The 17,259-nt window shown below is 54.9% G+C and overlaps 1 protein-coding gene across 2 annotated transcripts; it reads right to left on the minus strand.

Moving 5' to 3' along the window:
• Positions 1–1,293: 1,293 nt before the first annotated feature.
• ARRDC2 (arrestin domain containing 2) lies at positions 1,294–11,959 on the minus strand. 2 transcript variants are annotated; one of them, XM_066566205.1, is made up of 8 exons: positions 11,683–11,959; positions 4,503–4,569; positions 4,264–4,411; positions 3,821–3,923; positions 3,313–3,569; positions 3,062–3,221; positions 2,661–2,812; positions 1,294–2,575 (listed from the first exon to the last, which is right to left on the minus strand). In XM_066566205.1, exons 1-8 carry the CDS (start codon positions 11,936–11,938, stop codon positions 2,522–2,524), a joined length of 1,197 nt encoding a protein of 398 aa, XP_066422302.1. In that variant the 5' UTR covers positions 11,939–11,959; the 3' UTR covers positions 1,294–2,521. The 2 variants fall into 2 exon arrangements, with proteins under 2 accessions (XP_066422302.1, XP_066422301.1); XM_066566204.1 differs by lacking the exon at positions 11,683–11,959 and adding an exon at positions 5,475–5,759.
• Positions 11,960–17,259: the final 5,300 nt, after the last annotated feature.

The raw sequence follows: 17,259 nt of genomic DNA on the forward strand, positions 1-17,259 counted from the left end.
AGCAGAGCCTGGAGGCGTTGACAAGAATCCCTGCCGGAGACATCGCTGCCACACGGGCACCGGGAGCGCTGCCCACCGGCCCTGCTGGCCTGTCCCCGTCACCGTGTGACGCAGTTTCACAGAAAGACACGGCAGGACAGGCACGGGGGGCTGGGCACTCGCCTCCCCCTCGGGCCAGGGGAATAAACAGCCCCTTGTGCAGCCGGGGCAGATGATCCGGGGCTGACCAGCAGCCCCCTGATGGCACAGAATGGCTCCCTTGTGGCAGGCTGGGAGCAGCCTGGTCACAGGGCTGCCTTCGGGGCCATCTTCACCTGGGGGGTGGAGTGCTGTGCTTCGTGTCGCCTTTGATGCCACCAAAAAAAGCCCCAAGAGGCCACAGCACAGCGGGCACTGCTGCTGCCAGCGGCAGATCCAGACACGATCCCCCCAAACAGGGATGCAAACAAATTCCCTGCGAGGCTGGTTAATCCTCCCCCAGGGAAAATTAATCAGAGCACCAGGGATGCCAAATAAAAAGCAGATTTGAATAAGGGTTTCAGGAGCACCAGGTTCTCACAGGCAAACACAGGGACAAGTTCTCTCCTCTGGCCCAGGGCAGGAGCACGTGCTCTGATGCAGCTGCGGGGCTGAGCAGCTCAGCAAACAAAAAAAAAAATAAAGTGGGGAGGGGAAATCACATTCCAGTGGCAGCATTTTTAAGCAGCACAATCCATGGAAGAGAAAATTAAAGCCCTGATTCAAACCCTGCCTTGCATGCACCAAGATTCACCGTGCCCAGCAGAGATGTGGAGCACAGAAATGCTGCGAAAACCCAAATTCCAGCCCAAAGAGGCAGGTGAAGGAGCCTCCCTGCTCTTCCCAGCCAGCACAGCATGGGGCTGATCCCAGCCCTCCTTGGGACTGGCTGAGCCAATGCAGGAGTGTCCCAGCTCCCAGCTGGACCTGCTGGGTCCCTGCCAGGATTCCAGGACGGAGGAGAATGTGTCTGTCCTCCCAGAGCCTGGACATAAACAGGAAGCAAGTGTGGAAAAATACAACAGGTTTGCTTGCAGCTCTGCATCCCAGGTAAGGGGAAAAGTGCTCAAACTGCCCAGATGTGGAGGAGCTGGAGGCTCAAGGGACCAAACCTGTGGGGAGCAGTGGTGGGTGAGTGACTCAGTTAATCCCAGCACAGGACTGGGCACAGGGTAGAGCTGGACAGTGAAGAGAGGGCAGGGAGCAGTCCCCAGTCCCAACAGCCACAGCACGGCTCCAGCCAACAAGAAGAACAGAAAACTATCCAGGCAACAGTTTGGTTTAAAGAATTTATTTCAGACAAAAAACTCCCCACCAAAAAGTTGTACAAAAAGAGTAGAGACAAAGAGTGGTCATTACAAAAGTGTTCACAGATAGAAAAGACTCATCTGAGCAACCCCAGCACAGAGCCCAAGGCACACTGGCATTGGTTGTGCATGGCCAGAGATTGTCTCAGTGAGGGAATGCAAAGGTCCTCAGCCCCTAAACTCTGCTCAGGTCTTCCTGCAGTGAGCAGGGTCAGCCCCTGGGCTCCTGACCACAACATCCAGCTCACCCTTACCACACTGGTTCCCACCCAGTGAGCACAGGTTGCTGCTGTGGGCCCCTGACACCTCAAGGACTCCCAGCCCTGAAGGATTTATCCCAACTTCACACTTCCCATCAGCAGCTGTGGCTGCCACCAGCCTTACACTGGGCTTCCCTCTCTCTTCCTTGGCCACCAGGCACAGCTCCAGCCCCCTGTGCTGGTACCACAGTTTGAGGGTTGGTTTCAGCCCCATCTTGGGGGAGGCACCAGCACACTGCGCAAGTTTGGTGCTGATACCCACAAACCAGCTTTCCTGTTCTTAGCAAACAGCACCAAAACACTGCCAGAGATCATAAATTCATCCCCCAAGTCCTTCTATCAGCCCTTGGAAGCCTTTAGAGTTTGGTTAAATGACTCAAACCATTCCCCCCACAGGTACCCACAGGCTTGTGGCAAAGATTATCAGCAGTGGCTGAGCCCTCTATTTCATCCAGCCAGGAAAGGACCTTTCACTGCCTTGGGGACCTGCAGTCCTGGTGAGCCACAGGCAAAGGGCTGCAGCTGCATCACCCCAGGGCCCAACCCTGAGCACCATCCAAACAAACATTCTCCAGTAATCCTGAGAAACGCCTCCAAGCTCCTGTTCTCCACACCAGGAGCTGACAGAAGTTTTCAGAGCACGGCACTGCAGGCAAGGGGAGAGCAATCTGGGTTTGAATTCCCTGTTCTAACCCCAAAATCCCAGGGCAGTTCTGAACCCTGCGTGTCCCGCCCGGCTCCTCGTGTTCTCCTACCCGTGCCGGGGCCACGGCCCCGCGCTGGCTCTGGGCCCGGGGACAGTGACGACAGGAGTGGCCAAGAGCTGTGAGCAGGGTCGGGGTGGCACGTGCCCGTTTCCAGACCCCAGCGCTGTGAGGCTGCAAGCTGCCATCCCCAGGGATCGTCACGCTGCCGCACGCAGCCGGAGCGCCTCTCTCAGCAGGTCATGCAGCGCGGGCGGATGCCGTCTGACGCGGGGTTGGGATCCACCTGCAGAGCCAAGGCCACAGTCAAAAACCTGAGCAGTGGCACATGCCAGCCTCCAGCAGCCTCCCAGCCCAGAGGGATGAATCACCTCCGAGTAGAGCGGGGGCGGTCGGAAGCGGAATTCCTGGATGTAGGCGAAGAAGGGACCCTCCAGGATGTCCCCGAGCTCGCTGCGGCACGGAGGAGCCAGGCTCTGCTCGGCCTCTGGGCTGGACACCACTGCTGAGTACTCAGGGGGGGCTGAAGAGAAAGGAGAACCATCAGGGAATAGCAAACACTCTCCATAAATAGGGGACATGCAGGTAAAAGGGCTTCAAACCCACTATTTCCCAAAGCCTCTCAGTTCCCTAAGGAAGGAACCCAGGAGATCGAGCACCACGACCAAAAAATTAGGTTAAAAAAAAAAAAAAGCCAAACTGGCCCAGTTGAGAACTTTGTGTCCCACTCTCCTGACCAGGGGGTTTACCCCAGGGAGAAGGAGATGCTCACCCTCCAGCTGCTCTGGGATGGCGCTGAGCCAGTCCAGGTTGACGCTGTACTGGCTGCTGACACTGGAGGTGCGGCTCCCGAAGGGATGCAGTGGGATGGTCCCAATGACCAGAGGCAGTTCAAGGAGCAGCTTGGACGTCCCAGGAATATCCACACAAACCTGTCAAGACAGGGAAGAGCAGGGAAGCTCAGCTTGGTGGTGCTTTCCCAGTCTGGAGGGGCAGGAGGGGACCCCTGCAGAGCTCCCTCACCTTCAGGGAGTATTCCACCTGGATGATGCGGCACTGGAGGATGGACGGCCCCACGGGCGGGATCTTCAGCGCCCGGCCGTGCCACACCTCCCTCTTCCCAGCTGGAATGGGGTCCCCAGTGATGCTGGTCACCACTGACTTCTTCTGCTTCTTGGTGCCCCGGGCGATGAAGGTCTGGGTCTGGATGATGGCGGCCTTGGGCACCACGGCCCGGCTGGTGCAGTTGTCGATCTCAGCAAAGATGGGGATGACCTCACCTGCCAAGACAGACCCACATTTGTTGGAGGAGGGGAGGCACAGCCCAGTCCTGCCTCGAGGAATTGCTGCACAGGCCCACTGAGGGCTGGCCACGCTGTCTGACAGGGCAGGCATGTGGGTTCATCCAGGAGGAGCATCCCAAGGATGCTGCCCACACTAGAGCTCTCTGATTTCCTGGCAGCTCACAGTGAACCAAAGCCCCTCCTCTGGGCTACTGAGGGTGGCCAAGGGCCCCAGCACCTGGTCTCACCTGGGGTGTAGCCTTTTCGGTCAATCTTGGCAGTCACAGACACTTGGCCACGGTTGCAGTACCAGGCACGAGCAAGTTTCTCCTTAGCACCTGCCTGGGGAGCCTGGAGAAAGGGAAATATTTTGGCTATTTAGTAACTAAGGATGAAACTCACAGCAATCACCTTCCTGGCACCAAGAACCTGCCAGGGAGCATCAGCAACTTCTCAGGTATCTGATGCAAGAAGTTGTTGCAATGCATTAAAGTTTCCATAACCAAAGAGGCACAGCTAACCTCTGCCCAGCCCAGGTAAGGCTGGAGGGCACAAGTTACAGGGGGGAAACATTCCCTCTGGAAACCAGGCCTGCATTGTGATGCTGAAGGGGAGGCAGACACCTTCCCCGTGGGCTTCTTTGGGTAAGTTTTGGATGTCAGAGCCCTGGAGTGGAGCAGGGGGAGCTCACCAGCAGTGCAGGGGTGTTTATGTCGATGGGTTCAATCACAGTGAACTCCTTCTTTGCTTTCTTCACTGTTGACCAGGGTCTGTGCAGCTTGGCCTTCACCCAGTAGCGCACACTGCCATGCTTCCCCTCAAAGGAGGTGGCCAGGGTCCTGGGCATGAGCAACAAACAATTTTAGAAGGGTTTTGTTCAAAAAACCCTAATTTTCAAGATGCCCTCTCCCCCCAAAAATGCCAACTTACTCAGGGAGCTGGAAGGTGAAGGGGAACTCGTGCTTTCCTGCCTGCAGGACAGTGGCCTCACCATTGTCTGTGGGCAAAACAGATCGAGGAGGATTAGCTCCCTCCTACAGAACCTCCTACCAGGCAGGTCACAGAGGTGTGCAGCACCCAGCAAGGAGCAGCACGAGGGCACAGCAGAGTTTCTGCCAGGGCTGGGCTGCAGCAGCTGTGACACAAGAGCTGGGCACTGTCTGCATTCCATGTGTCTGCAGACAGGCACGGCCCAGGGGCACCTCCTTGAAGAGCTGGGCAGCTTCCCCAGGTGGGCTCTGCTTCACCCTCACCTTCAGCCACCTCACCCCACAGCTTTGGAGTGGGAGCCCAAGATGCCCAGCTGGACAGAGAGTGGCCAGCCAAGCCCCCAGGCCCCTCAAGAGTTTACACCCCAGAGCTGAAGGGTTCATTAAGGCTGCTCAAAACAAGCTCCTGAACCTCCACACTTTTCCAACGCTGCCTCCCTGCCATGAACAGCTCAGAGAAAAGGAGGAGCATTGTCCCCAGCCGAGGTGCCCTCCACAGCGGCATCATCCAGCTGTGCACCCCAAGATTTCGGGGTGCACCAGAACGTGAAGGGTCTGCGGGGACCTCCACAGAGCGCTCAGTCCCTAAGGCACCCAAATTTCAGCTTGTTCGTGTATCATGCACTCAGCAGCCAGGCTAAAATCCAGATCCCTGCAGTTTTGGGGTGCCATGCACCCCGATTTCAGCCGGCGGGGGTGTCTGGAGCCCCCAGCATCAAGCTGTCCCCTGCACCCAAATCGCTGCAGTTTTGGGGTGCCATGCACCCCGATTTCAGCCGGCTGGGTGTCTGGAGCCCGCAGCAGCCCAGGCTGCCCCACAGCCGCGCTGTCCCAGCCCCTGCGGTGCCCGCTGCCCTCAGCCGCCTGAGGGGCGCCGCGCCCGGAGCTCCCCCCGGGGCAGGGGCTGCCGTACCTGGCGGTGCCATCAGCGTGTCTCGGTGGCTCAGAAACTCCACCTGGTCGCTGTAGCTCTGCGTGTAGGCGGTGCTGGAGCCGGCGCTGCGGGACTCGGTCCAGTGGACGCGGGCAGCGCCCATGGCCCTCAGGCGCAGCGCCCCGAGCCGCGCGGCCGCCGCCAGCTCCAGCACCACGCGGCCCGACACGGCCTGCCCGGGGCTGAAGGCGGCCGGGCCATCCCGCTCCGCGCCCTCCAGCACGATGGAGAAGCGTTTGAGGCGACCGAAAATCATGGCGCTGCTCAGCCCAGACCGGCGCGATGCGGCTGAACCCGGCTCGGCTCGGCTGAGCCCGGCTTTTAGCGGCCGGCGCCGCCGGGGGCGGCCCCGGCGGGGCGGGACGGGCCGGGCCGGGCTCAGCAAAACAAGGCAGGGAGCATGTGCGGATCGGCCCCTGCGAGCTCTACTGGCGGAGTGCGACCGTGCGGGGCCGGGGCTGGTCCCAGCCGGGCTCCCCGAGTTATCCCGGGGCCGCACCGAGACATTGCCACGGACACCGGGGGCTGGGCAGGGGCCGAGCGCTGCCGGTGCTTGGGGGAGACTCCCTGTCTGTTCTGGGCCGGGCAGTGCCCCCCAAGACTCCCTGCAGCTCCTATCCTTGCCCCCAAACCCTTCTTTAGCTTCTGTACATGCTCCACAAATTTCCTTTCCAGCTCCATCCTTGACCCCCCGCAAATTTCCCCTCCAACTCCATTCTTGCCCCCTAAAACTCCCTTCCAGCTCCTATTAACCCTCAAAGTCCCCTTCCAGCTCCCATTCTTGGCCCCCAAACCTTTCTCTAGCTTCTCTACTTGCTCCAGAAATTTCCCTTCCAGCTCTATCTTCCCCCCCCCCCCAAAAATTTCCCCTCCAACTCTATCCTTGCCCCCTAAAACTCTCTTCCAGCTCCTATTCTTGACCCTCAAAATCCCCTTCCAGCTCCCATCTTTGCCTCTCAAACTCCTTTCCAGCTCCTAACCTTGCCCCTCAAAATCCCCATCCTTGACCTCCAAGCCCTCCTCTAATTTCCATCCTTGTCCCCCAGACTTCCCCTCCACCTCCATCCTTGTCCCCCAAAACTCCTTTCAAGATCCCATCCTTGCCCCTCAAGCTCCCTCACCAGCTTCTATCCTTGCCCCCCAAAATCCCCATCCTTGCCCCTCAAACTCCCCCTGCAGCTCCAATCCTGCCATCCCACCCCGTCATTGTTCAGAATCCCCATTCCCAGGGTCACAGCCGTGGGCTGTGGTCAGGGGGGATTCCTCTCTCCTTCCAGTGCCCCCAGGCCAGAGCTGAGGGCCACACCCCATCCTTCCCTCCCCAGGAGCCATTCCCAGGGCTGGGAACCGGCCACAGCTGGATCTGGGCTCCTGACACGCGGGGATGCCTGGGACATCACTCAGTTCTAAGAAATCGAGAACTGGCTGGGGTTCAGCTTGTGCAACGACAGGGTGAGCAATCCTCTTCCCTGCGCTTGTTAACCAGGCGAGCGCCAGTTTTCCACCAGATCCTGCTGGGATTGGTGTCCCAAACCCAGTGATAAATTCCACCTGCATGGGCAGGAGCAGCTCCATGCTGGTGCTCAGCTGGGGTGAAAGTGTGGAAAGTGGGAACTGGTGAATCCCAGGGGGAACATCACCATCAGCAGCACCTTGAGATGTTGTAAAAGGGAGGAGAAAGGAATCTGTGCTCCCCAAAAGGCTTAGAAACTTCCACTTTGGGGATGGCTGTCGTGTTTGTGGAGCACCAGAGCCCTGCACCCCCAGCACAGGCCAGGGATGAGACAGAACAGGCATTAAAAACGTTACTCAGCATTTGGCTGCCTGAGTTTTGGGGATTCCCAGGGGGGACATCACCATCAGCAGCACCCCAAGATGATGTAAAAGGGAGGAGAAAGGAATCTGTGCCCCCCCCAAAAGGGTTAATGCAGCCTTAGAAACTTCCACTTTGGGGATGGCTGTCGTGTTTGTGGAGCACCAGAGCCCTGCACCCCCAGCACAGGCCAGGGATGAGACAGAACAGGCATTAAAAACGTTACTCAGCATTTGGCTGCCTGAGTTTTGGGGATTTTTGAGTTGCTCCCAGCCACGCCGGGCAGAACCTGCTGTGCTGAACTCGGCTGATCACAGCCTCTTAAAAAAATGAGCTGGGCTGAAGCCTGGTACTGCTTTTAGCTGTTTCCAAGGCTGGACTGGAATTGTGTGCCTCCCTCCCCAGGGGAAGGGGACTGTGATTTGTTTTATGTGCACGGCCATTTGCTGCCACAGGCAAACATGAATCACAGCAAAAGCTCTGAGGGAGAGGGAAAGGAGGAAGGAAGACACGTCACAGCACGAGTTCACTGGTGACACCAGCTCAGGGAAGGTGCCTGTTGTCCCTGCAGTGACATGAGAGGTGGGGAGGCTCTCGAGAGGGCTGGAGCCTTGGCTGGGCCCCTCTCTTTGCTTGGCAGCCTGCTCCTCCTCCTCCTCCTCCCGGCACACACCCCTGGGCTGTGACTCAGCCCTCGCCCACGGGATGCAGATCCCTGCAAACCAAACCCAACCAAACCAAACCTCCCTCCCGTGGCACGCGATGCCCTCAGCTGTGCCATGTAGGGAGGGAGGGCAGCCCCTCGCTGACCCCTCTGGGACCCCCACACCCAGACAGGGTCTCTCCTCTCTCCTGCCATCCCCAGGTGGGGAGCACAGCCAAGGACTTTCAGGTGCCCAAGGCAAGCCCAGCCAGGCCGGGCACAGCACTCAGGGCATCATCTCCAACTCTTCAGCCCCATCTAGAGTCTGGCCAGGCTGGAGTTGCTCCCAGCAGGAGCTGACAGCCTACCCTGCTCATGGGGGGCTGCCCCTTCCCTGGCACGCTGCTGCGACCTGGTGGCTTCTCCCCAGCGAGCCCGGAGTCACACGAGAAGGGAATGCAGCGGGTAAACGGGGAAGGCAGCAGCCCAGTGTGGGGGTGAGATGGAACAGTGCAGAGCCTGGCACAAACACGTGCTGCCAGGCTGAGGAACCAGCCCCATCCCTGCCAGATTTGGGATTGCTGTGCAGGGACAAGGATTAAGGTGCTGCTTGAGGCCACCCCACAGAGGAAGGAGAGCCCTGATGCCAGAACTCTCCTGGATGTCTCCATGAAAATAAAATGGCTTCTGGATGTTTGCCTCTCACCAGGGCAGGAACTACACCTTTGGGAAGTGTTGCAGGATCCTCAGAGAGAAAAGATCACTGCACAACAATTATTTATGTTTCCTATCCTCTCATCATGTCACACAGAGGAGTCCAGGGCTCTCCTTGTGCTGCCTTTGCCCATTAACCTCCTATCACGTCCTCTCTCCCTGCTCCCTCTCTCAGATGATTACACAACACACGTTTAAAGGCCCTGCCTGAACATCCTTCTTGCACACTTTTTTCTTGTCTCTCAGCGCAGCACCCCGGTGCCAGCACTCACCACCCTGCCAGGAAACTGCAGATAAACTCAGCTGAGGGGAGAGCAGGAGGGAGGGCGCTTATCTGTGCCCAGCTTCCCTCCTCTGCACTGCCTCGTTACCATGACAAAACCTGCATTTTTTAACCACCACGCAGACACAGCTGATCTCGTGGAGAAGCAACAAGAAAGGAGCAGTCACAGGGCCTGACTGTCGGATGGTGGCACGTTTCTCACCAGCTGACATCAGGAAGGCCCTCACGCTGCTGTTGGGGACAGAACAGGGGACAGCAGGATCCAAAGGAAGTTATTTTGGCTGCAGGACAGCCCCTCTCTGCTGTTTATGCCTATAAAACACCCTGGTGATCACACGTGTCCCTCTCACAAGGCAGGAAAGGAATCTGTGTGCGGACAGAGACAATAAAACCCAAGTTCTGGTGAGGCTCTCTGCCCCCCAGGCAGTCCCTGTGCAGACAGGGAGGGCCAGGAGCCACCAGCTCTGAGCTGCAGGTGTGCAGGGTCCCTGTGAGCAGCTCCTGCAATTCCTGCAGCCCTTGGCCAAGTGCCCCTCCCCAGATGGCTCCAGGGGCTCCTGGAGCACACAGTCCCTGCAGCAGAATCCAAACGTGCTGGCAGCAGCTTGTGGCTTCCCTGCAGACATTCCCTGCTGGGATAATGGGGGATAAAACTCACCCTGTCACCTCAGAGCTAATGGGACACGGACCAAGAACTGCATGACCAAGTTCTCAGGAGCTTCACTGCTGGAGAAGGGATTAATTGTAATTTGGACACTTTGTAGGGGTGCAGCTGCCAAGAGGACATCCTTAGGCACAGCATGGAAGAGCTGCTGCCAAAAGACACAAACTCCAGAGCAGTGCAGGTGTTTGGAGCAGATGGCATGGCACAGTGGTCCAGAAATAGAGAAAATTACCTTCCTAGTACAGTCCAGAGACAGGAAAACCTCCAACAAGCCAGTTCAGGTCCTCTTTCCATCCCTCCAGTTTATTCCTGTAACATCTACATTTGCCAGATTGGGCTGGCACCATTCTGGGTTGCACTTGGCCACTGACACATTGAAATGCCCTCAGCATAAGAACTACAGCCATCTCCAGGGCAGGGCAACCAGGCCATGAGAAACGGGGAAAGAGGCAGAAGAGGGAGGAAAAGCAACAGAGGGATGGCTGTGACCCTGTTATTGGAGGGGAGGATAAAAGATGTGCATGTTCCTAAGAAAAGCCAGAGTTAATGAGTGGATGGGCAGTTGAGACATCCCATATCCCTCAGCTCTGGATCATTTCATCCCAAGCACACAAAGAATGGCATGCCAGTGGCTTGTCCTCCTGCAGCAGATGTAAGCAACGTGCCAGCTGGGCACGCGGCCCCAGCATCAGGGACCCGAAAACAAACATTGGCTGAAGCACTAAGTGCTCTTTCCACACTTGTGAACAGACACTCGTGTTTGCTCTCCCCTGTGCAAACACAACAAAAGCCACAAATCCCTGGTGTTCCCCAGCCCTGGCTTTGCCATCAGCCTCCTGGAAACCAGCAGCAGAGAGAGCAACCCTCAGCCAAGGTGAGAAGAAGGGCAAGCAGCTCTGTGTGGGTCAGCAATATCCACAGGGCAGAGGTGCCTCTGAGGGGACACCTGCAGCCTGAGGGGTCCCAATCCCACACCCTGGCACACAGACCCATCCAAGAGGATTCCAATCCTACAACCTGGCATACAGACCCGCACACAGACCCATCCAAGAGGATTCCAATCCTACAACCTGGCATACAGACCCATCCAAGAGGATTCCAATCCCGTGCTCTGGCACACAGACCCATCCAAGAGGGTCCCAATCCTACAACCTGGCACACAGACCCATCCAAGACCCACCCAAGAGGGTTCCAGTCCCATGCCTTGGCATACAGACACACCCAATGGGATTCCAGTCCCATGCCTTGGCATACAGACACACCCAAGGGGATTCCAATCCCACACCCTGGCACACAGACCCATTCAAGACCCACTCAAGGGGGTTCCAATCCCATGTCCTGGCACAAAGACCCATCCAAAAGGGTTCCAATCCCACACCTTGGCACACAGACTCATCCAAGTGGGTTCCAGTCCCATGCCCTGGCACACAGACCCATCCAAGAGTGTTCCAGTCCCATGTCCTGGCACACAGACCCACCCAAGGAGATCCCAACCCCACACCCTGGCACACAGACCCACCCAAAGGGGTTCCAATCCCACACCTTGGCACACAGACTCATCCAAGGGGGTTCCAATCCCCCACCCTGGCACACAGACCCACTCAAGGAGATCCCAACCCCACAACCTAGCACACAGACCCATCCAAGAGGGTTCCAATCCCACACCTTGGCACACAGACTCATCCAAGCGGGTTCCAATCCCACACCCTGGCACACAGACCCACTCAAGGAGATCCCAACCCCACAACCTAGCACACAGACCCATCCAAGAGGGTTCCAACCCCACAAACTGTCACACAGACCCACCCAAGAGGGTTCCAATCCCACACCTTGGCACACAGACTCATCCAGGGGGGTTCCAATCCCACACCTTGGCACACAGACTCATCCAAGCGGGTTCCAATCCCACACCCTGGCACACAGACCCACTCAAGGAGATCCCAACCCCACAACCTAGCACACAGACCCATCCAAGAGGGTTCCAACCCCACGCCCTGGCACACAGACCCACCCAAGGAGATCCCAACCCCACGCCCTGGCACAGCCACCCGCTGTGTGCCCCGGCCTTACCGTGGATGAGCTGCCGGCGGCGGTACAGGAAGGTCTGGCAGGCCGTGTAGTCGCGGTAGACGATGTTGAGGCCGATGCTGTGGCTCTCCAGCCAGTGCACGGTGGCCAGGCCGCGGGCACACACCTCCAGCGCCCGCACCCGCATTGCCCCGCGCAGCTCCAGCTGCACCCGCCCCTGCAGCAGCTCCCCACCACCGTGGGCCTGCCCGTGCTCCAGCTGCACCTCCAGCCTCCGCACCCGCCCCGGCAGCTGCATCCCTGCTGCCCTCACTGCTCCAGGAGCTGCCCAGGGAAAGGAGCAACAGCAAAGGCTACGCCAAAATTCCTGAATTTATCACTGCAGGCCTCCCCGGGGGTTGGACCGAGCCCTTGTTTTGCAGGGGTGCTTCAGCGTTGGACTCGTGTCCTGTAGTGACAAGGGATGTGTTTTTAAACATGCCTCCATCTTATCTCTGAGTCACAGACGCTGGTGACGTGACACGGGGACGTGCTGGGAGGGGTGACACCGCCAGCAAGTTGTCCCAAGGGTGGCACAAGGGCCATCATCTGTTTTTGAGGGTATACCTTGCCACAGATGAGCCAAATTCCTTTAGGAAATCGAATTGGAAGTCAGTTAAAATGATCTGCGTGAGGTTTGTCATATGTAAGAAGCTTAGTTTGATTACACCAAGAAGTCATATTGCTGTAAACTGGGTGATATGGGGTGACATTTAAATGAGGGCCATTTTCTCTTAGGAAGTGAAAGAAGTAACAGGTATCCATAGTTAACGAGCCTAGGATTTCTAGCTCTTGAAGGTCGGATTTATCAACTTTAGAATTATCAATATAAGTTTGGTGTTTCTGGCTGGGAGTTGGAGATACATGATGATCATCATGTGCTGGCAGAGCTCACACAGCAGGCAATCAGAGAAAGCCTGCTTGGCCTTCCTGCTTCAGGCATTCCTGGGGCACTGCTGGAATGGGAGAGGAGCCCAGAAAACTCCAAAAACCAGCTTTGCTTTGCTTGTCTGAAGTTGCACTAAAATCCACGTGAAAAAGAATGTGAATAATCACAGGGACTCCCAGCAACAGCTCTGCCAGCCAGCTGGTGCCTCCAAGGGTGATTCCAGCACTTCTCCCCGTGGCTGTTCCTGCAGCAGCACAGGTGGCAGTGCCACCTCAGGGTCACATCAAAGTAATGGGGCAGAGCAGGAGCAGATGCAAGTCCCTGTTACTCCACCAAATGTTGCAACTGAGGTGTTTGGAGGTGTTTAGGGACTGATGGGAGTGCCTGTGTGCACTTGGAAGATGTGAGTGCACGGCTCCTTTGAAGCACGTGTGGAGCAGAGATTGTCTCATTCCTGAAAAATAAAGAGTCCAATCCATAAAGCAAAGCACGAGGCTCGTGGGCCCAGGCACTGCTCACACACAGAGTGAAGCAGTTGTGAAACTTCACCAGCCCTGTGCTCAGAGGGTCCTGAGGAATCAAAGCCATGTGCATGAAAAGGCTGAGAAGAGCTTCTCAAGTTCAGCTGAGCCACCCTGCTCACTCAAACCCCAAGGGACAGGGCTGGCCAGCCCCTGCTGATCCCTCTGGAACACACCTAGATCCCAAACAGAGTTAGTGCAAGCTCAGCACTCAGGAAGCCCATGTGAGTGACCAGCTCAACAAAAACACGGGGCTCACCTCTGGGAAAACAGCCTGCTCATCACAGCCTCGCTGGCCTACTGTTCACTGACCTTTGGTTGCAGGCCTTGACACCAAAATCCAAACAGATCATAAGGGAATATCCCATCCCCCAGGCAGCCCTGGTGGTGCCTCTTGCTCTGTTTGATCTCCTCACCTGCTCTGTTCCACCCTGGGGCCTGCCCAGAGGCTCTCTGTGGCTGCTGCCATGCTGAAGGATGTGGCACCCACGCCTTTGGGCTAATCTCCTCGTGTTTATTCTTGCTGTCACAACACCTCCTTGTGTCCTCATTCAATCTGAGAAATAGATGTTCCCTGTGACAACACAGAGCCGGGCCAAGAGCAGAGCACAGGGATGGCTCTGAGATCCCACGCCGTGTGGGCAGCTCAGAGTGCGTCAGCACTCGCTGGAGGAGGGAGGACATCACCTTCCTCTGGGGACAGGGCCCTTCCAGGGTCCCCATGGGGACACAGGGCCCTTCCAGGGTCCCCATGGGGACACAGCTCTCTTGGGAGTTTGCCTGTTGGATTTCAGTGGGTTTGTGGGTTTGGGTGTGAACTCTCCTCTCTGCTCAGCCCCGCAGAGGTTCTGTGCCCTCCTGGGCAGAGCATCTCACCTGAGGAGACAAAACAGCTCTCAGCTCCTGGGATGGGGCTGAGAAAGGGGCAGGTGGCACCACTGAGCCTGGCAGCCCCAAGATCTGAGTGTTGTCACCTACAGGGTCACCCCACCTGGGCAGCTGCAGCATCCTCTGTCTCTGGTACCTGGCACATGCTCAGCTTTCTCTGAGGTGTTTACCCTGCCTGGACACCTCTAGCCATGACAATTTTCCTCCTCTGACCCTCTGTGGGGGACTTCAGTCCCTTCTACCTCCCTCCAACGCTCCCTGCCTTAGGGACTTGGTTGCCTGTCCTTCCTCTCCCTTCAAAATGTTTCTCATCTACGTCTGTGCTCCCACCTGAGGCTGGAGCAGACAGGGCTTGGTGCTCACTGGTCCATCTCAAGTAGCTCAGGAGCACACTTCAAGGGGAGTTAAGGGGAGGCTGGAGCTTTGCTGGGAATAAACCCACTCCCCCTGTGGTTAATCCAAGCCTGTTAAGGCTGGGCCAGCTGTGGCACATCTTTGGGAAGTCCCTTTGCAGCATGGCTGGCGTGGTTCTGACAGAACTTTGATCTGCTGACAGATGGAATCAAAATAAAAATTAAATTCGAGGCAGTAAATGAGGAGGCAGCACCAGGAAAGCTCTGCAGTCACAGATACCTGTGTGCATTTCCCCTGATGATAGGAAAAGGCCAGTTCTGCTGTCAGCACTTTGCTCAAAACCCTCGCCCAAACAGTAAACAACTCTCAGGGTGAGGAGGCAAATGAAGAAATTCACATGGCAGTTATGGGAATATCACTCCATATGGTAGTTATGGAGCTGCTCCAGAAGTTTAGGGCCAAGGAAAAGACCAATTCAGCTATGATCTGTTCCACATTTAGCAAATCAAATGGCTTAAACACAGATCCATGGCATGAAGGGACCTCTCTGTGAACTGCTGGACAAACAGGAGGCAGCGTCACAGGAGGATTTTCTTAATGCCTTCCATGACCAGCTCTAACCACATCCCTTCCTGAGGTTGCATAAGCCCAGCTTTTGATCAAAATCCTTTCCTTCCTCCCAAAAATAAATGTAAAACAACTTTTAAAAACAAATGTAGCGATGATGAAAGATCAAGACACTGATTCACGTCCCAGAAATAATTAATTTTATTCATTTTACGTAAGGAAGTGGCAAAGGGATTGACAGCAGATTGCAGTGAGGTGAGTCACGAGACTGGGACAAGGATGTGGTGCATCAGGTGGGATAACTGCAGCATCTGAGGATACAGCAAGTGTAGAACAGCCAGAATCACTGAATATTCCAGGTGGGAAGGGACCTGTGACAGTGTTCACAGGGGTCCAAGGATGAGGGAAGAGACGAGGATCTGACTCCATGTTTCAGAAGGCTTCATTTATTATTTTATGATATATATTACATTAAAACTATACTAAAAGAATAGAAGAAAGGATTTCATCAGAAGGCTAGCTAAGAATAGAAAAAGAAAGAATAAATAACAAAAGCTCGTGTCTCGGACAGAGAGTCCGAGCCAGCTGGGCTGTGATTGGCCATTAATTAGAAACAACCACATGAGACCAATCACAGACCCACCTGTTGCATTCCACAGCAGCAGATAACCATTGTTTACATTGTGTTCCTGAGGCCTCTCAGCTTCTCAAGAGGAAAAATCTTAAAGAAAAGATTTTTCAGGAAATATCATAGCTACAGGGACCCACAAGGATCTCAAGTCCAGCAGCAAAAGCTTGGGTGGGAGTGGCTCTGCTTAGTGCCATGCACCAACTTCATGAAATCAGATTGAATTACTCAAAGGATGATTTACTCAAAATGTTCTTCCCCCCGAGGCTGCTGGGCACTGCCCAGGCTCCCCAGGGAATGGTGCCAAGGCTGCCAGAGCTCCAGGAGCTCTCAGGGATGCTCAGGGTGGGGTTGTTGGGGTGGCTGTGTAGGGACAGGGGCTGCACTGATCATCCCTGAGGGATCCAGATCAGGATATTCTGATTCTGTGATACTCTGCTACAAAAAGATAATATCCAGGTAGTTCTTAGAGCTTGAATTAGCAGCAGTGTGAGTGTGACTCTGTGCCCAGCCTCTGGACCCACTGAAGCAGGTATGTGAAAAACGTGTATTTTATGATTGGCTTTTTTGCAAATATTCAAATGAATGTTATATGTGTTGTGTTAGAAAGTGATGCTGTATGAATTCTCTTAAGTAGTGTGTGTTAAATATAGTTTATAGGTTATAACAAAATGTTAAAATAGAAACTATGATATGTGGGATACTTTTTTTTTAAAGAAAGGACTCACACTGAGATAGCAGCCACAGGACACCTAAATCTTTCAGAGAAAGGGAATTTATTGCTAGATTATCAGGAGAAACAAACTTCTTTCTGCCTTGCTCAGCCAGGATGACACCGTTAGGATTCAGAGGAAGAAGTTGACAGTGACCAGACAGAATCCTGTGTTTGGAAGGAATTTATGCATCATGTATGGGGTGTATAAATATACAACAGGCTGTTGTTTTTAAGGGTTAATCCTCTGTTAATGTGGGTCCATTTTCGGGTTTGTGCTGCCCAGAAAAAGGTACCGGGATGTCGGTAACTCTTTGTTTCTATTTTAAAAGTTTAATGGTAATAAAATGGTTATTTAAAAATAGTAATAGAGTAATAATAATTTAGACAATTTGGATTAGGACAATATGAGACAATAGAAACAAAGAGTTACCGACAGTCCGGGTACCTTTTTCTGCGCAGCACAAACCCGAAAATGGAGCCACATTAACAGAGGATTAACCCTTAAAAACAACAGCCTGTTGTATATTTATACACCCCATACATGATGCATAAATTCCTTCCAAACACAGGATTCTGTCTGGTCACTGTCAACTTCTTCCTCTGAATCCTAACCGAGCGAGGTGGGAAGAAGTTTGTTTCTTCTGATAAGAGGGCAATAAATTCTCTTTCTCTGAAAGATTTAGGTGTCCTGTGGCTGCTGTCTCGCTGTGAGTCCTTTCTTTAAAAAGTATCTTACATAACATCGTTTCTATTTTAACATTTTGTTATAACCTAAAACAATATTTACCACACTACTTAAGAGAATTAATACAGCATTACTTTCTGACACAACACATATAATATTAATTTCAATATTTGCGAAAAGCCAATCATAAAATTCGCATTTTTCACAGGCACCATCCCCGAGCAGGGCCCGGCTGGGCCGCGGGGCAGCCAGGCCGCGTTGCCATGGCGACGGCTCCTCCTCCTTCCCGGCGTACCCTGCGTCCGCACGTGACTTCACACCCGGAAGTGTTGC

The sequence above is a fragment of the Molothrus aeneus genome, chromosome 27, assembly GCF_037042795.1.
Source record: "Molothrus aeneus isolate 106 chromosome 27, BPBGC_Maene_1.0, whole genome shotgun sequence".
Lineage (NCBI taxonomy): Eukaryota > Metazoa > Chordata > Aves > Passeriformes > Icteridae > Molothrus > Molothrus aeneus.

What these genes read in the sequence shown, in the direction of transcription:
- ARRDC2 (XM_066566204.1), bottom strand. Translation starts at nt 5,751, where the DNA reads ATGATTTTCGGTCGCCTCAAACGCTTCTCCATCGTGCTGGAGGGCGCG. An exon ending in CACGCTGATGGCACCGCCAG is followed by an intron (nt 4,570 to 5,474) that starts GTACGGCAGCCC and finishes TTTTGCCCACAG; the next exon opens with ACAATGGTGAGGCCACTGTC. An exon ending in AGGTGGAATACTCCCTGAAG is followed by an intron (nt 3,222 to 3,312) that starts GTGAGGGAGCTC and finishes CTGTCTTGACAG; the next exon opens with GTTTGTGTGGATATTCCTGG.